A 20,590-nucleotide genomic window follows, 5' to 3' on the forward strand; every position below is an offset into this window, starting at 1 on the left:
TGTCCACATCTGGCCAACCAATTCCTGCACCAAACACGTCATCGTCTTTTCTTCTTTTTTGATTCCCCGCAGAAAATGGCACATATTGCCAAAGCAGCTCGTTGGTTTTTGTTTAGCACTACCATTTCGTGACTCACGCCAATACACAATCGTCTATGCACTTTCGGATTCCTTGGTATTTTAACGTTGTATTTCCGGATACAACACTCAAACGTCCTCTGGTGTATGGTCGTACAGTGTGAGCAGTCAGGTCGCGTACGAGCATCGGTCCGTACAGTGTGAGAACATGAATCGTGAGTCTGACTTTAGGAATGATTCACACAGTTTGAGATGAAGCTGCATGCAATGATCAAAATAATCGCACAGTGTATGGCCGCCTTTAGACGACTAGTTTAACTGGAGTTAAAACAAGTTTTTTTTAAATAACAGGGGTTAAGTGCAAACTGGTGCAGTGTTTGCTGAGGTCTACTGTCTGTATGATGATTGTTGGAGGAGGATAATGATAGACGACATAGTTCATATCTAACATTTTAGAGTCTATACATGTTGCATGTTCAGCGTGGCCTTTGACCAGACCTGCAGTTGTTTGATGGTTTCTCCTCCCTTTCCGATGACCAGGCCGACTTTATTGGCAGGGATGAGGATCTGTTGGATGGCGCTGTTACCGTCCATGTCATTGTGAAAGCCTGGTCCGTACCGACACTGCTCCACAATCTCATTCAGCAGCCTCTTGGCCTGCCTGGGGGTGAGGAGGTGAAGAAATGAGGAGTGAGTTGAATGAAGATCAAGAGATACATTCATCTCCATCACAGAAACTGCACAAAAACTGCTGTCTCACATTTTTCTTTGTCAGACGTAAACAAAAGGTTTGCGGGTGAGTCGGTGACTGACTAATTAAGGAGATGCGAAGCCATGTGCTGTAACAATAGGGCACACTTTACTGATAGTTTGTACTGTGTTTTAATGTTCTGAGTTTCAATAGGTGTCTGAAAGTTGACTTACTCAATGTTTTCTGGGCTGCCAGTCAGCGTGCAGGGCCTGTCCAACATGCCACCACTGTCTGCAAAGACAATACACAGAACAGTCAGCATACCTGCACAACAGCATGGTCAGATGAATAGAAACAGAATTGAGCTGAAAAAGTCATTAAAAAAAAGAAATAGTAAAATGTGATTGCTTTGTTTATAATGGCTACGTGTATGCCTTGATAAACTAAATATACAGCAAAACAGTCATTACTAATGAAACATTTTCTGTTTTCACATAGAGCTGTTTGCAGCACAGTGCAGGATTGGCATGTGCATTTGATCATAACAGTGTTTAATTACCCTATTTTCTGGATGGTGATACAGCTGCTTCTTCATAGCTACTGGCGATTTGCTGGTTTATATACATGTATAATCATCCACTTATATAATACGTCATGTTCTACATTGTGAAACACCACAGACAGTGGAATTAGCTATGATTTACTCATTCTCTGTTGAAATTTAAATGGCTATTTGCATATCACTCATAGAAACATGACTGTTAATGAGCATGCTTTGGGTTTGCTCATGCACCCATACTTTTCATTCATTATGCTGTGGAGCCATTCATAGCAGTTTTTTTTTTTTTTTTCACATATTTATCATTTCTTGGTGCAGATTTAGTTACATTCAACATTTGAATATTCAATTTCAGAGGCATGAAGCATGTCCCAGTCTCCCCACCCCCTCACCCTCCCATTCCACTCCTCCTACATAACATACTTAATGATAGTAATAAAAAATAGCAAAGCACTCATAGAAGAAAAAAAAAAAAAAAAAAAAAAAACAAGAGGTAAAAATGATGTGTATTGCAGTACTGTTTTTACCCAAGCAAGGGGTATTGTTTTTGGTTCGGTTTGTTTGTTTGCCCCCCCCCCCCAGAAGAGGAGAAAAGGGGTATTGTTTTTGGTTTGGTTTGTTTGTTAACACACTAGCAGCAAATTTATTGCTTCAATTCAAACCAAATTGGGTTTCCAGATTGCCAGTGACCCAGAATAGATCTGATTACATTTTGGGAACAGTAGGTCAAAGTTAACATTTTTTTATGATTTTTTAAAATCTTTTTTTTCCCCACAATTTGCTTATAACGGGCAAAATTTAAAATGTCTGTAGCAGCAAAACTACTGGTTGAATTCATACCAAATTGGGTTTATAGATTGCCAGTGACCCGGAATAGATGTGGTTACATTTTGGGGAAAATAGGTCAAAGTTTAAATTGTTTATGAATTTTTAAAATCTTTTTTTCACGCATATAGTTATAATGAGCGAAATTTCAAATGTCTATAAATACATCAATTTTATTTCCATTTACTTCAAACTTGGCACATATTTAGAGGCAATTGATATGCTGACACCAGCACATGCATAGACATGATGACATCAGCTGGATCCATGCCAAAATAAGATAAAATACATGCAAGGGGTGGGGTTGGTTTTACCTGACAGCATTCATTTTTGCATTTTGTTGCTATGGACTACTACAGTGTAATTATAGAAGTATAACACAGCCTATAAGGAGGCACCAAGTCTCTTCTGGATTCATACTTACAATTAGATACTGGATTTTGTTCAAACTTACCTGAGGCAATTTGGATCTTACAACCCGATTCCAGCTGAATTCTTGAGATCTGCTCTCCTCCTTTTCCAATGACTATGAGAGGTGGGCAAAAAGATCAGACATTAAGCTTTTGAGGATTTTGACTAGGGCCCCAAGCAGTGACCCAGAAGCTGAGCAGAACATCAATACTGATCATTACATGTCAGACATAAGTAGTGACTATAATGAGCTCTGAGGTACTTACTAAATCCCACCATCTTATCAGGCACTTTGAAGTCTTCTGTTGCAAGAGCCCTGAATGAAATTGGAACATGATCAATAACTCACCACAATATGTTATGGTTATATTTATAAATGGGCTATAAGGAAGGGGAGGTGGTTGCACTGCAACGATGAGGTCTTCAGTAGAGTGCAAACCTAAAGTTGCTTTTCCTCAAATAAAATAAAAGCATGGATCTGTTAGGTGCTGTGTGTGGAGACTAGTCTGAATTTGTGTCAGCCCGGCTATTATCAAACACCAGCAAGAGGGAAGGAAAAAAAAAAAAAAAAAAAAATCAAATAAAACTGCTTGATGACCTCTGCACTCCCAACCTACAAAGTTTTGTCAGTTAAGAATATGATATACATTTGCTACTTAATAAATTCAACAGTATTCAATATATTTTTCTGAATTTCTTCATTTTGTGGGTCGGTGGTTACTTGTGCTCTCCAGGCCGTCCCTGTCAAACATGCATACAGACCCCCCCCCCCCCTCGCCTGTTACCTTCAAGATTATATACTGCCTTTGAGTAATCTTGCTTTAAAATCCCCAATGTTCTTCTGTTGCCTTTTTTTTTTTCTTCACTTGTTTGCTACTGGTTATTTTGATTTTGGACCATTCTGTTTTTCCAATTGATCTGATGGTCTTCTGTTACTGTTGTTACTCTTCTGTTTCTCCTGTTTGTTTCTGTTTCAGGGTCTGTGCCCACGCCTGTTTGTGCATAACCCCTGTCCTTCTCTCCCATCAGGTAACATCGATAACGTAATAAAATCCAACCAATAGGGGTAACTGATCCAAGGTTCAAAACCCTCTTGTAGATCAAAACTGTCAAGCAACTCATGGCACCCACTACACTCATACTAGAGGCCAAATCGCTGAACAGGACAGGTTGAAAAAAAAAAATAATTAAGTGTCGTATTCATTTACATTTGTCTGAATATTTCCAACAAATTGGGGATCACAGCTGAGGCTACGCTGGGGCTAGTAAATCTAAAAGCTCACTTCTCTGATTAGGCAAGTGATGATGCAGATTAAGCACGACAAACTTTAATCTTTTATGTGACATCCACTATTAAATAAAGTAATTTCTGTGTGGACAAATGAAAATTGACTTAAGGCCTGTAAATTTCTGACGCACTTGCCTGATGGGGAAAAACTTAAGAAAAAAAAACATCACTGAATCCTGCAAACTGTAGTTTATAGTAACAAGATGGCAACGCTTTCACAATAAAAAACCTTGTTACAAATCAAATCACTCCTATCCAGAGAGAAGCTGCAGAGCTTTTACTTTGAAACATATGTTTCTATTCACAGTGCAGCTTCATTCTAGGCTTTTTACTAAAATATAACAAATAATATTTATTAAACAGAGTAAGGAAGTTGAAATAAAGGATTCCCTCTAATACAAGTTTCAAATAAAGATGTAGGATTCTGCAGTTGAGGTAAATAAAGGGCCCAGTCACCATTTGAGGAAAAGCAGCATACGGGCCAGATCGAGTGGTGACACGGGGATACATTTCATGTTCAATAAGCTCTGTGTTGAAAACTAAACTTATCTCCATGTTTAATACGTGTATGAATAGGTCTCAGTAAGTACTTTCACGACAAGTTACAATTTACAGAAATAAAACTTTGGGGTAAAAATACTAAAATTACTGCTGCGTGACATAGGAACTCAAAATGAACAATTTTTTTCACTTTACACAAATTTACAAAATCTGCTGTTCTCATAACAAATTGATACTAAATAAAACATAGGGCTTTAGCTGTGATGTTAAACTACAATTGTGATCAATATTGGATAAAAATCTTTAAATGATACATTTTTATGAACACAAATATGTTGTGACACGGGGACAAGTGGGAACTGTGACACGGGCACAGCAGTTTGTCACTTTGTTCAGTAGTCATAATAAAAGACTTTGCTGGATCTGAAACACTACAAATATGCAAATACTTTTATCTAACATACATATTACAAATGAAGTGATATATACAGGTAATAGCAGAGCATGTTTTACAAATAATTTGACTGTACATAACCTCTCTATTCTTGTACTGTTGAGTAATTAGTTCCTACTAGTTCCGGTAATATCCCTTATACAAGCAAGAAAAAATATCATTAAAGTTAATAGTGCATTTACATATTTTAGCCCTTCATAGGTTTCATTTTATATCATATCTATAAATTTTGTAAACCGTTCAATAAAATAGAGTTCTTAAGCTAATAAAGGAGCACATTTGAGAAATGATTGGTGAAACTTAAATATTTGACACTTATGTTCACTTTCGCTTAATCTGGCCCATACCAAAAAACAGAAATGGCACAATTAAATATGTACTGTTACATGAGCCCAATGCATAAGTAAAATTGGTGAATATAGTCTTCTTTAAATGTTTGAGATGTGCTACTCACTTTACATTTTTTGTGCCATGACTAAAACTGTAGCTTATTATAAGAAAATAATAAAATAAACAAAAATGGGAGTATGTGTGGCTCACCTTTGATGTAACATTGCACTGAGGTGGTTCCCTAACAAGAGATTGGAGAGAAAAGCAAATGAAGAAAACCATCAGAAGGATGTGATCATGGTTAAAACACATAAATAGACTTTTAAGGTATGATTTAAGGGATAGCAATCAAAAGAGGCAAAATGAGGGAGAAGGAGTCATTGCTGGAGGGGATTGGAGCAGATGGATTCAGTCCTGCCAATCCATCGTGTTTGTGTCTGACCCACAGTGGGGGGCTTTCACCAACATGGAAATCAGGCCTGTGAGTGTATGAGTGAGTGTTTCAATCAGAGCCGCTCAGAAAGAAAGAGGGAGCAGCCAGGTCACTGACTGCTGGTCCAGAATTGAATTTTGACAGGTAGCACCAAGCAAGGGTCCTGCAGGGTCACTGGAGGATATGCTGCCATGGATGTGAACACCTGAGTTGATATCTAGCAGGTTCAATCAATTTTATGGCTGTTTGCACTGATTTCACTTCTGGAAATGCACTGGGGTTAACGCTCAAGAATGGAAGAGCTATGAATATAAAAAAGGAGGTGTAGCGAATTCATACAAGGACAGGACTGGATGATAACATAGGAACCTTGAGCAAATTTATATACTTGTACATCTGATTATTAATTAAATACAGAGAGCCCACAGTAGCTCTAAACATTTTTGGATAAAGCAATTTTCTCTGAATTTTAGTACAACCTTGAACATGAAAAAATGAGGACAAGCTGTTGCAAACTAAAAACAACAGTGTATCAAAAATATGTTTATCAATCCATGCATTCAGGGCAGAAAAATTATACGAACAACTGTGACAAGATAAGAGGATGGCACAATAAATGACCAGCGTTTCTACTTCATGGATAAGAAATGGATCAAATCTTTGTTTTGTCTATAAGGAATAGTTAGATGGGATGACACATTTCTCACTACACTGCTGATATCTCATCTTACTCTTCACAGATGTGAAGCCTCAGCACTATACAGTTTCACTTGACAGGCAACAGTGGGGCAAAAAAGTATTTAGTCAGCCACTGATTTTGCAAGTTCTCCTACTTAGAACGATTAGAGAGGTCTGTAATTTTCATCAGAGGTACACTTCAACTATGAGAGACAAAATGAGAAAAAAAAATCCAGGAAATCACATTGTGGGATTTTTAAAGAATTTATTTGTAAATTATGGTGGAAAATAAGTATTTGGTCAATAACAAAAGTTCAACTCAATACTTCGTAACATAACCTTTGTTGGCAATGACAGAGGTCAAATGTTTCCTGTAAGTCTTCACCAGGTTTGCACACACTGTAGCTGGTATGTTGGCCCATTCCTCCATGCAGATCTCCTCTAGAGCAGTGATGTTTGGGGGCTGTTCCTGGGCAACACGGACTTTCAACTCCCTCCACAAATTTTCTATGGGGTTGAGGTCTGGAGACTGGCAAGGCCACTCCAGGACCTTGAAATGCTTTTTATGGAGCCACTCCTTCATTGCTCGAGTGGTGTGTTTGGGATCACTGTCATGCTGGAAGACCCAGCCACGTTCCATCTTCAATGCTCTCGTTGATGGAAGGAGGTTTTGGCTTAAAATCTCACAATACATGGCCCTGTTCATTCTTCCCTTAACACGGATCAGTCGTCCTGTCCCCTTTGCAGAAAAACAGCCCCAAAGCATGAGGTTTCCACCCCCATGGTTCACAGCAGGTATGGAGTTCTTGGGATGCAACTCAGCATTCTTCTTCCTCAAAACACAACGAGTTGAGTTTTTACCAAAAAGTTCTATTTTGATTTCATCTGACCACATGATACTCTCCCAATCCTCTTCTGGATCATCCATATGTTCTCTGGCAAACTTCAGACAGGCCTGGACATGTACTGGCTCAAGCAGGGGGACACGCCTGGCGCTGCAGGATTTGAGTCCCTCTCAGTGTAGTGTGTTACGGATGGTAGCCTTTGTTACTTTGGTCCCAGCTCTCTGCAGGTCATTCATCAGGTCCCTCCGTGTAGTTCTGGGATTTTTGCTCACCATTCTCATGATCATTTTGACCCCACGGGATGAGATCTTGCGTGGGGCCCCAGATCGAGGGAGATTATCAATGGTCTTGTATGTCTTCCATTTTCTTACAATTGCTCCCACAGTTGATTTATTCACACCAACCTGCTTGCCTATTGTAGATTCACTCTTCCCAGGTCTACAATTTTCTTTCTGGTGTCCTTGAACAGCTCTTTGGTCTTGGCCATGGTTGAGTTTGGAGTCTGACTGTTTGAGGCTGTGGACAGGTGTCTTTTATACAGATGACGAGTTCAAACAGGTGCCATTAATACAGACCTGATCAAAATCTTAAGACCAGTTGAAAAATAGCTAGAATTTACCTTTTGCACATTTGGATCTTAATGAGGTTTTAAGTAGAGCTACAATATACAAAAGCAAGAAGGGGGAGTGAGACAAAAAGCACTTTGAAAAAGTAATTTATTGAAAACAACAAGTAAACTGAAATAGGCTGATCAAAAGTTTAAGACCATCGCTCAAAAAATTACAAAAAACTCTCCAAACCAGAACAAAAAATTTTCTCAGTAGGACTCAGTAATGAGTAGCTCCACCGTTCTTGTTAATCACTTCAAAAATTCGTTTGGGCATGCTTGATGCGAGTGTTTCCAGGAGGCTGGTGGGAACATTGCTCCAAGTGGTGAAGATGGCTTCACGAAGGGCATCAACTGTCTGGAACTGATGGCCATTTTTATAAACTTCCTTTGCCATCCATCCCCAAATGTTCTCTATGGGATTTAAATCAGGGGAACATGCGGGATGGTCCAAAAGAGTGATGTTAATCTCCCTGAAGAAGTTCTTCATCAAGCGAGCATTGTGAACTGCAGCGTTGTCCTGTTGAAAAACCCAGCTGTTACCACACAGACGAGGGCCCTCAGTCATGAGGGATGCCCGCTGCAACATCTGCACGTAACCAGCCGCCGTTTGACGACCCTGCACCACCTGAAGCTCCAATGTTCCACTGAATGAAAAAGCACCCCAGATCATGATGGACCCCCCTCCACTGTGCCGGGTAGAAAACATCTCAGGTGGGATCTCCTTGTCATGCCAGCAACGTTGGAAGCCATCTGGACCGTCAAGGTTAAATTTTTTCTCATCAGAGAATAAAACTTTTTTCCACCTTTCAAATGTCCCATGTTTGATGCTCCCTGGCAAAGTCTAAACGGGCAGTTTTGTGGCGTTGTAGGAGACGAGGTCTTTGAATTCGTTTTTTGTTTTTGAAACCCTTTTCCCGCAGATGCCGTCTGATGGTTATTGCGCTGCAGTCGGCACCAGTAAGGGCCTTAATTTGGGTCGAGGACCGCCCTGTGTCTTGACGGACAGTCAATCGGATCCTCCGGCTCAGTGCAGGTGTAATTTTTTTGGGTCTACCACTTGACTTTTTTGTTCCATGATGCTCAGGATCTGTCAAAAAATTTAGAGTGACTGTCTTACTGCGTCCAACCTTAGCAGCAATGGCACGCTGCGAGAGGCCTTGCTTATGAAGCTCGACGATCCGACCACGTTCCAGAAGAGAAAGCTTCTTGGCTTTAGCCATCAGGAGGGCATGACCGTGTGAATGCCCGACAGAAAATGAGAATTTTGAGCAGATTTTGGCTTTTATAACCTGTGGTCTTAAACTTTTGATCAGCTGATATACAGCCTATTTCAGTTTACTTGTTGTTTTCAATAAATTGCTTTTTCAAAGTGCTTTTTGTCTCACTCCCCCTTCTTGCTTTTGTATATTGTAGCTCTACTTAAAACCTCATTAAGATCCAAATGTGCAAAAGGTAAATTCTAGCTATTTTTCAACTGGTCTTAAGATTTTGATCAGGTCTGTACAAGTAACGAGTGGAGGACAGAAGAGCTTCTTAAAGAAGAAGTTACAGGTCTGTGAGAGCCAGAAATCTTGCTTGTTTGTGGGTGACCAAATACTTATTTTTCACCATAATTTACAAATAAATTCTTTAAAAATCCTACAATGTGATTTTCTGGATTTTTTTTCTCATTTTGTCTCTCATAGTTGAAATGTACCTCTGATGAAAATCACAGACCTCTCTCATCATTCTAAGTAGGAGAACTTGCAAAATCAATGGCTGACTAAATACTTTTTTGCCCCACTATATATAACCATTTGTGCACTACCAGTTTTGCAACATCTACCACTAAATCAAAATCTTAAAATCTAATGACATTTCCAGCACTCAGACAACTAAGTGAAATATGTGTCCATAAAGAGAAGGAACAGCAACTCAGAGCTACAAAAGTATTTTGATCATGCATCACACACTTAAAGCATGTGAACAGTGGCAGTGATCAAATAAAATCCCCTCACATTGTGGGATAAAATCTTACATGCAACTAAATACTTCATATTTCCAGATAAACTAGTTACACACTGACTGCCAATAGCCTGGACTAATAGCTTTTCTTTATCATTTTAGTCTAAGCAGTTCAGCAACAAAACTTAGGCTACTTCTTGGGGATAAAATAAAAATGCATTCAACATTTCTGTATGTCAAAGACTTGGAACATTTTTAGTCCATATTGACCATGGCCAATACCAATACAATGTTATTCTAGGTTCAATTTGGTTTTGTTGATTTACCAGCCCGTTTTAAAGCTAAAGTTGCTCATCACACCATCTCTGAATGACCACAACCCATCAGAAATATAACACCTTATATGCACATATCCAATAGATGTATTGGCTAATATAGGAGTGCATCCCTGTCAGAGAAGAAATTACAGCGAGAGACCCGCACAAAGTGCCACATGCAGGCAGACATTCTTTTTGTGGAATAACTCTTGGACCACAGATTTACACTGGTAAATGTTTGTGATAAAGTGGTGTAATAGGAGGGTTTCAGTCTCATTTATGATAGAGTTTGACACAGAGAGGAAGGGGAATTTATGGTACATTTGACACACCTCATAGGTATATAGTGTTTAATAGTACTATAGATCAATAGGGGGGAAGAAAAAATTTTTACCCCAATACCCAGCCCTTCGAGTGAGGTTAATTTCTACAAATCCTTTGACTTTGTAGTGCTACTGCAAAATTCCCCATTGTTGTCAGCTTTTTTCCAGCTCAAAATCATTGGTATAATCATTCACGAAATCCATTACAAATGTTCAAGTCAGTAAAGACATTACCATCATCTGTCATCTTCACCTCCGAGTTTCAGTCTCGAACAAGGAGCAAACAGAAATTTTCTCCATCAAGGAGAATAAAATTTTATTTTTTAAAAAGTACATTCTAAGTAGTCCTTTTTTACTCAGGTTACTCTTTTTTTCACTTGGTCAGATTTGATCAATCTTCACCTCCATGTGATACAGGAAATAAGTAACAGCTTGTCAATATCAATATATAATTCATTAACAATAAGTCATATGAGCTACTTTTGGAGGGACTGTAAAAAATGTGTCATGATGGAATAAACAACAGCTCTGACAAAACTTGACCACTAACATTTGTTTCTCAGTGTAATTATAGGACTCAACAAAGAGCGCTTCTTGTTGCACTAATTTGGGTTGGTGGCATTAAAGCTACACCAACCGATGTGGCATTTCTCACAGCACTTAGTAAAAATTTGAACATGAACAACCCGTCTCCCTCCAAAGCCCGCCCGCTTTCCCCTGCCTGAGCTCTGATGCTCCCCTCCCATCACCTGATGCGCGTGGTGGAAGGGGAGGTGGAGGTCCGGTTGGCTTTGGTGTGTCCGCGGACCCCTCCCTCAGCAATAGACACATCATCCACCTGCCATGGGTCCACAACCCCTGTTTCATCAGTAGACCCTGTATTTAAGGGTCTGGTCTGTGCAGCGCTGGGTCAGTGTCTTCACTGCACCACATCAGCTGGGAGATGAGGCGCCCAGGCGATGGGCGCACGCACTGTGAACATGCGGCCTCCGCAAATTTTCCGTGAACATTTACGGTTTCATAGTCCATACATTTATCATCCTACATCATGTGAAACCAGGTACATGTATGTGTATGAGTCATAAAAGCTGAGCTTTGTGCAGACCTGTCTGTTTAGTTCAGTACACCGGACTTCCGGACTTTTATGTCCATCCTTCATTCACCGGACTCCTGTTTGTTCCCTCAGTTGTTGTTTCTGTAAATAAATCCGTTTTTTCCCTTCCACATGTGCATTTGTGTTCTATCCATTCACATCCTAGACAGGAGACTGTGGTCAGTGACAGGAGGAGCAGTGCGAGTGAAGCGTCAGATTCAGAGGTACACATATCGGATGCGGGGACAGCGATAATGAATCGGGTGCTGGTCAGCCGTAATGGACGATTGACAGGAGGCTCAGCCAGGTTTGGCCAATTATTTCATTCGGACCAAATAAAATGATTGGTCAGAATTTTATCAGAAACATGAGCCATATATGACAATTAAACATTTTTGAGTTTCAGTACTTGGTGGATTTCGTTTACATTTTAATTTGACACACGCTTATTAGGAGCATTTTAAGATGACAAAAGAAAAGTGTAAAAATGCCACATCATATGGTATAGCTTTAATGTCCAAACAAAGGTGGCTAGGCTAATAACTTTATTTCAAGTGTCTGTCTGCACTAAAGTGTTGAGGTTTAGTCTGCATTAACTTGCAGAGTTTGTGTAACGTGTTGTTTCACTGCCTCTAAAAAACAATGATCCTAGGTTTGTCAGCTGCAGGTTTGGTATCTGAACTCTAAAGCATCTGTGTAAAATCAGACTCTGGATGTCAGTTATGCTAGTGTGAAAAAAGCATTATTTATTCAATATAAAACAATGATGGACCAAAACAGCCGCAATTGTCTAGGTCAGGGGTGTCAAACTCAGATCCTCGAGGGCCAGTATCCTGCATGTTTTAGATGTTTCCCTCTTCCATCACACCTGGAAGCCATTACATCGTTATCAAGCTTCTGCAGAGCATGATGATGAGCTGATCATTAATTGAACCAGGTGTGGCTGGAAGAGGGAAATATCTAAAACATGCAGGATACCAGCCCTCAAGGACCGGAGTTTGATGCCTGTGGTCTAGGTAATTGAAAGACTGTAGCTCTATGTACAAGAAAGTGCAATTTATGTTTAATCCATCTAGATTGTCAAAATAATGCCATAATTTCAGTTAAATTATGCAAAAATGAAGAGTATCTATTCAGATAAATATAAGAGACCATCAGATATAGCACAAACCTCCAGGAACCAGAGAAAGCAAGAGGAAAACTCATTTGGTTGCATCCTACCTATATTTTATAGAGGCAAAAAAAAACAAAACTGTGATTCAGAGAGTGATTTCACCTCAAAAGATTGTCAGATTGCCCAGCCCCAATATCAATATATCGGACAGATCTGCAGACATGCACCAGTAACATATACGTCTTCAGTGGTAGTTTACCTCCATTGTCTAGCGAGCGTTTCTGGCCTCCAAAACCATAGAGGGAGGGGTCTATGACTGGAGATGAATTGTTCAGGTTGGGCACCTGGTCTCCTCCCATCTTGGCTGCCATCTGGAGACACAATCACAGCAGGACAGATGGAGTAAAGGTGAAAAGCTGACACCACTTTGTAATGTTTTCAGTCAACATGCTTCAGATTTCCTTGCAACTTGTAATTGTGTTTCAAGTGAACACTGGACTGTCCATGAAGCAAAAATGTCCCTCCACTTTCCTTGTCCTCTCTTAAAATTGCATCCATCATCTATATGCCAGTTTTCTCTGACTAAACCTACTTTGCACTGCTTTCAAGGCTAAATCACACTGATCAGGATACACAGCAATTTATTCATGCCCAAAGTGTGAGCCATCATTACCATTTTTAGAGGAAGTAGGGGGACAGAAAAGGGAAAAACAGATGTTAAAAACACATTCAGCAAATAAATTCCATATTTATCAGTGGTTTTGAGTTGGAATCTGGTGTTTGCATATCAAACTGATACAAAATGGTCACTGTCACCTTCAAGTTCAACACATTTCACTTTAGATTTGTGTTGTACGTCTTGCATATAAATACTCAAGAGCTCATACATTTCCATGATAGCCTAGAAGAAAAGAAATGTCTACTTTAGAAATAAGCCCCTTTGCCAACTAAAGTAAATACTCCTTTTCTACAGAGATGGACATTTAACTCTGAAGCTACAGTGCTCAAGACCCCCAACAATATTTTCCACTCCACTTGCTGTTAATCTGCCACCTTTCCTTTCATACAAAAGTATAGTATTTCAGAAAATTACACTAAATTGATGTGTGCCTGACTAGAATATTTTCGTCAATATAAAAACTGACGGCAATTAGTATTCCATCACCCCTAGGAATGATTATCTACTTCAGAGTACACCAGTGGAACTTGTTGAAGACTGGTTCCAAAGAAATGGAGAGAAACAAGCAGGTGTACGACTGACATTATTCATGGAAATGCTGCAGCTACATGTCAGGTATGATAAACAGCATTACACCTGCAGTCAACACACAAGAAAACTCTGGTCTTTGATGCAAAATTATTTACCAAAGAAATCTCACCAACAGCCCATGACTTGAAATTAGGTCTGTATATTAAAACAGATACCAATTTCCCATTTTAACAAAAAGAAATTGACCAAAACTTGATGCCATTCAACAACATAGCAAATGTATTAAATAGGGATGTCCTGATCTGATCTAAAGATCAGTATCGGGTGCTGATTCTTTTAGAAGATTGGATTAGATTTGGGCACGAGATCTGGCCGATCTAGGCTCAGTTCTGGGGGGGGGGGGGGGGGACGACAAATGTCCTGCCCCCTCAAATTAAAGTTTCTGAAGGCAGGGAAAAGGAAAATTTGCTGCACAACAGTGGGAGGCTTAGAGGAATTAGTAAAGAGTCTATAAGTTTCACTTTAAGGTCCGGGAGTGATGCGCGAGTCAGGTTTTTTTTTTTTTTAACCCGCAGGGCTTTTGTGGAATTATTTGACACAACCCACCCTGCAAATAAACTGACATTCTTTTGACCAGTCCCAACCCAACCCAACCCATGAGTAACCCCCTGATCTGTGCATCACAGCACGAAACACACCCCCATATAATACCTGAACGGACCTACCCATAGATGTGCAACAGTAGTGGCAAACATATGGCCTGCGGGCCAAAACCGGCCTGCTAAAGGTTTAATTTGGTCCACAGTATGAGTTCGGAAAGTGCAAAAATTATGCTAAAGTTATTAAGAGTTAAAGGTGTCATACTTGTTTTAGCACAGGTTCCACATTCAATCCAATTGTGATCTCAAGTAAAATAATAGCATAATAACCCAATAATAATGACTGCAAATTTAAATCAAAATTTCGTTGTAAAAAATCTGTATCAGAATAGGATCAGTATCAGCAAAACTAATCCAAAAAAAAAAAAATCGGATTGGAAACCAAAAAATCCAGATCCAGACATTAGTATTAGAGCACTCAAGCTCAGTGTATACACCAATGCTGACAACTATGCCTGAAGGGGCATTTTTTCAATACATAAGAAATTCAGTCGGTGTCCTAAAAATACAGACATTACAGCACTTCCATACCCCTCATTATAGTATAGGCTTAAAACAGTTTATTGATACAGATAGTAGGAATGTCCCGATCAGCTCAAAAGATTGGTATCAGCTGCCGATCTGGCATTTTTTAGAAGATCAGATTTAGTGACGTGATCGGGTCGATCCAGTTTTCACACAAGTTTTCAGTGTCGTTCTGCTTAACGGCTGCCATAAATTAAAATGAAACGTCATGCAACATGTCCATTGCGTGGCAACTCTTTTCTATGGAAAGCAACAAACATCAAGCAGCAACTTCCAAGCTGTGTAAACTGGCAGTTGCATGAGGAGGGAGTATCAGGGGTCACTTTAATACAACAAATTTTATTTGTCACTTACAAAAGTATCACATGATCGAGTATGAGAACAACAAAGCTGATCTCATGAAATAGTGTTGCATGTCACACCAGTTCTTATGGCATCTGGTGTGCTATATGTATGCATTGTTGACTTTTTGCGTGTTATTCAACACCATTTGATCGCGTGTCAATTTACGCCAAGATCTCCGGTTCACATAACCCTAATCCCTAACCAGAACCCTCAGTGCATGGTTTTTGATGCATCAATTAGTGGCGTGTATATTTACGTCACTCATGATATCACGTTGGAACAATAAGGCTGCAGTGAAGCTGAACGTAGAATGAATACTGACTGTGAAAGCTGAATGTACACTGAATGTAGAGCCCATAGAAGAAAAGGTTTAATTTTAACATGTAAAAGTTACCTGATTGGTTGGCTGGTTTATTTTTTTTACATTTAAAATTTTATTCTAAAAGTTTTTCTTTTTTTGTAAGAGGTATAGCATACCACAAATACTGGACTGAATTGGTCTTGACTCTATATATGACCTGACTTTGTGTAGGTTTGTTTAAAAAAAAAAAAAAAGAAAAGAAAAACAAATGTTGGTTATGTTATGAAAATAAAAACCTTTGGGTAATACTTTGGTTACATTTAATTTTAATGCTTGGAAGAGCTATTTTGATGTTAACCATATACCAGAAATTCATGTGTGATATAAAATCAAAATTTAACAGTAAAAAGTATTGTTTCGGCAAAATTAATCATTAAAAAAATCATATCAGAAACAAAAAAATCCAGATTGGGACATTTCTAACAGACAGACCTTATAAAGAGGGTTTATTGGCATTATTAAAAAAAGATTTTTAAAAAAATCTGCATATAAATTTACATGGGATATTTATCCTCCAAAAATATCTGTCAAAACTCATCAGATTTATTGTAATTTACCATGTACACGGGTAATCTCAAGATATGGTGCCACAAAAAGTTTCACAATGAAAATGTCCATGATTAAAGTCACAGTAGACAATTTTCTCTAAATTCTACATATTCTCTGCACACTTCTTTGTGTAGAACTGCTAAGGAAACTACACTGAGGAGTGTAGTTGCCTTGGCAATGTTTTGTGCTTTCTATGTGGTAGTGACATAATTATCTCAGTAAATGCGATGTCATGTCTTGTTCTGTAAAAACAGAAGCCAATAGGGTTTAAGTGGACCATGTGCTGTGAGAGTATTAACATTCCCACTGACTTATTACATGCTTACTGTAGTAAATATGCAGACAAAACTCCTCTGAGCATGTATTGAGTCATAAAGACTATGATTCAAATCGGCATTTGTACAGTACATAAAGTACTTATTTTGCACCGGTGCAAGAGCTCTGCATGTATTTCACCTTAAGAAGAATGAATTTTCATGTTGTGGAATTTACAGAACTATTAACAGTATTTTACCAACATTAGAACACCTGCTAGATTTTTTAATTACCTAAAACAAATATGAAATTCCAAATGCATTTAGTAAGATGCTAAAAGAATGTGCGCACAAAAATATTTTTTCTACAGAACTATCATGCTACAGCCATCAGTGGGAGTTTGTAGTTATGCAGGCTAGTGGTTTTTGTGGGCAACCATTTTGGGACAAACTGTCCATAACCCCCCCAGTCCACTGAGGCCTCTGGATAAACATCACTATGGACTGGTCTGGCCTACAAAGCCAACTCACATTTTTAATGTAAATATTCCTTGTGAATATAAGAAATACTTTAAACATAATGTTCAGTCAGCTTTTTAAAACTTTCTTAAGTATGTATTTTAAAGAATCTTTTTTGTAAAAATGAAAATACATATATACTGGGATCCAAAAACACCTCTTTGACACTGTTACTCAGTGAGAAATCATGCCATTCTATACTGGGGATGTAACAGCGTACTGTCCATACCAGTACAATTTGGTTAATTCATATAAAAAATACATGATAGCCCATTTGCAAACACTGATTACCACAACACACAAATTTTCCAGTCGGAAATCTTAAGCTGCAAGCAACCAAAATGTCATGCTAAGCTTAGCTCAGACTGACTAGTGTTTGACTCAGTCACACGATGGTGAGGACTAATGAAACACAAGTGAAATACAACTTCAAATCACAGCCAAATACTTGATATCTACTACATTAAAACAGTGAGTATTAGATTGAATGAGGACAGCATGTTTGAACTGTTTAACAGCTGAACAGTAAGTGTGCATAAAAACATCAAACAGGTTGTTCACAGAATTACAGGCAATGACTGCACTATACATTCCATGATTTTGCAACAGAAGACTATGATAATACAAACAAAGAGAATGCATTACAAACGTCACTACTGTTTTCAAATTTAGCAAAAAACATCTGGCTAGTAAGTTATATGGAGTTTTGTGTTGCATACAACAAAATGCAATGTCAAGTGCATGAGGTGAACCAAACCCTGACTTCTGTGTGTTTACACTCCTATGGCATTCCATATTTACATCAGCCCCTTTCACTGAAAATGAAGGCAACTGCTATATTTCAACCTTATAGAGTTAAAAAAGCATTGAAAGTAGAGCAACAGATGAGTGTAATTTAGGGTCACCGGTAATTTTCTGATTAGCCAAATGGCGTGAATGCAATTACAAAATATAATGACATACGTACGCAGGGCCCAGTCTCATGGCATATCATATTTGACATACTGTGTGTGAATGCTTAGTGTATGAAAACAAATCTGCATCGTCTTACTTGGCAATTTAAGGAGTAAGCTTATTCTACAATGAGTTTATTCCACATGCTCATAATTAACAACGCTGAATATATGACTTATCAGTGACCACAATGATTGTAATCTGTAGCTTTTTATATATATATATATATATATATATATATATATATATATATATATATATATATATATACACACACACACATATACATACACACATCATTCAAAGTTTATTCATACTATTGTAGATAAGAGTTATCCACATGTAAAAGGGATTGTGACATGAGGTGAGGTATTGGAGTTTTTACATTAATTTGTGAGCCATTACTTATATTAGGTTCAAGTGGATAAATTCCATTTTGTCCTCTGATCTAAAGAACCAATGAACCCATTTTAAAATTATGACTGAAATTTATTACCAGCAGTAACTAACTGATGCAACAGTTATGCAATACCATTTGTTTTGATAGAAGAATCAGAAATATTAAAGGACTGCAATGTTTAGGTAAGAGTCATACCTTATTTATCATGTACAAAAGAGTGTAAATTTTGCAGGTATACAACTTAAGTTTAATTTTACATCTTTTTAGATGCATAAAGTTGTAAACAATCTTAATAAACAAACAGCACTACTTCCAACAACTTAGCTTACTGCAATAAAATGCCTCCTCTTGTTGTCGTGGATTGTGCTAAGCATTAAGCAATATGGGGTGAGCAGCGACATGTACGTTGCATTTTAAGTTACGTTTTCAGGTATTTTCCAGCCAGGAATGGAAAAATCCAAGTGTGCTCGACAAGAGGAGTAGAGGGGGGCTTATTTGAACAGATGACGTTACATTACATGGCCTAACTCCAACGCTGCCTGATGGTACATTTGGTACCACACATGCTAACAAGCTAACACTAGCTTTACTAGCTTGCTGGTTTACGTGATTAATCGCTACTGCTAAGGTGCTGCACAAATTGTACACATCAACTTGTATCGAGTTAAAGAAAGGAAGTGAAGGGGTTTTTTTACGTCTGTACTTAGTGTCGTCACTGAAACAACCCTATATGTTTTTCTAACTGGGGCTACAACCTGTTTTACTATCGCTAACACACAGGACTTCAAAACTAGCGTGCTAACTTTTTGACAGCGTGTGGCGGACATTGTGCTTATTCTGGCCTTATATCAGAACCAAATATCACATTAAGTTGTGAGTCAAGCTGCAGCGTAGGAAAGTTGTGTTAGTGAGTTAGCGAGCTAAGCTAACCACAACTTCTGTGACTTGACAACAGGTTGCAGTGTGTCGACTTAACTTACTAAAGTTGCACAAACTTCGACATTACACAAGGCCTTTATGTATTGGTTCGGACATGACTTTCCTGGTCGTTTGGACAGTTTGGACGCCGGTGGTTAAACATCTTCAGTCCACTGTAAACTCTAATCTGTCCGCTCAGCTATAATGTGTCGGCTATTTAACGTTAGCCTTGCTCCTAGCTTGTTGGGTGCATGAGGAGTGTTTGGAGTAGGGGGTCCGGGTTGCCCCGACCAAAGTCCTGTCCTGCTCCAAATGCAAACACTCTGTTCGTGGTCCGTAATTATCACACTCGTCTTCCCAGAAGAGCATTTTACCTGTCGGACCCGACGTATCGTGTCTGCGAAGTCATCTTTCGTTCCGGGCTGAGCCACCGAGGCCTGTCCCTGAACCAGCTCCGCCATCATCATCATCCGCCTCGGCAGCTGAGAGCCACACTTAAAAAAAAGCCCAGCACACGTGCCAAGCTAAAGCTCCGCGAGCCACATGATCTCGCGAGTTGATCAAAGACCGAGGCTCATGTACGAGCTGGATACAGCACCAGTGGGTCAGGATATGGCGCATCAGCGGTGTTCGGAGGAAGCATATATTCACGCTCATCATTTATGTTTTTGTGACATATTTCAACCATTCATAACATTTTATAAAATATTTTGAACTGCTTATTTTATTTATTTCAAACCAATAAACTCAAACCCAGCGAATGAGTGTCATCAAGTAGCTTAATTTCATTTACAACTTTTGCTAGTTACAGGTACGTCAGGGGGAAATGTACTATTTTCATAAACTAATTAATTTAAATGATAGATTTTATTATATATTGTATTTTTAATTCTATTGGTTTACTGAACAAGGACGTTGCACATTAATTGACATTTGTCATACAATACACAATACACATTGCATTAATTCAAAAATACCTATACACAGATGAGTACAAAACTAGTGTTATGATACAAAAAAAGACAATTAAACATCAGTCATAGTAAATAAAAGATAAACTGAATGTTTCTTTCTTTTCTTTTTTTAATTATCTTTGTTAAGCTAAAATAACTCCTGAAATGCTAAAAAAAAAAAAAAAAAAAAAAAAAAAAAAAAAAAAAAAAAAGGACATTTTTTTTCTAACAAGTGGCAAGGACCATAGCCCCTTTTCCACCAATGTTTCTAGGAACTTTTAATACTAGGAATTTATTTACCTAGGTAAAAGAATTCCTGGTAATCTGTGTGGTTTGCGTTTCCACTGCACCTCAAAGTTCTTGGAAATGTATTCAAATCCAGCTCAGTCACTTTGAATCACCAACTTGAAGTCTCGCTAAATTTCTTTTCAACGTATTCAGCAAATATG

The 20,590-nt window shown here is 38.5% G+C and overlaps 1 protein-coding gene across 1 annotated transcript in view; it reads right to left on the minus strand.

Moving 5' to 3' along the window:
• Window positions 1–19,687, minus strand: part of fubp3 (far upstream element (FUSE) binding protein 3) — a 43,923-nt gene extending 24,236 nt beyond the window's left edge. Inside the window, exons 1-7 of the mRNA XM_030149552.1 lie at window positions 19,563–19,687; window positions 12,754–12,865; window positions 5,348–5,378; window positions 2,831–2,880; window positions 2,608–2,679; window positions 1,003–1,060; window positions 577–739 (exon numbers count right to left, since the gene is read on the minus strand). Coding sequence (XP_030005412.1) covers window positions 577–739; window positions 1,003–1,060; window positions 2,608–2,679; window positions 2,831–2,880; window positions 5,348–5,378; window positions 12,754–12,865; window positions 19,563–19,658 — 582 coding nt within the window. The 5' untranslated portion in view covers window positions 19,659–19,687. The remainder of the gene's footprint in view (window positions 1–576; window positions 740–1,002; window positions 1,061–2,607; window positions 2,680–2,830; window positions 2,881–5,347; window positions 5,379–12,753; window positions 12,866–19,562) is intronic.
• Between the last annotated feature and the right edge of the window lie 903 nt (window positions 19,688–20,590).

The sequence above is a fragment of the Sphaeramia orbicularis genome, chromosome 12 (genome assembly GCF_902148855.1).
Source record: "Sphaeramia orbicularis chromosome 12, fSphaOr1.1, whole genome shotgun sequence".
NCBI classification, from domain to species: domain Eukaryota; kingdom Metazoa; phylum Chordata; class Actinopteri; order Kurtiformes; family Apogonidae; genus Sphaeramia; species Sphaeramia orbicularis.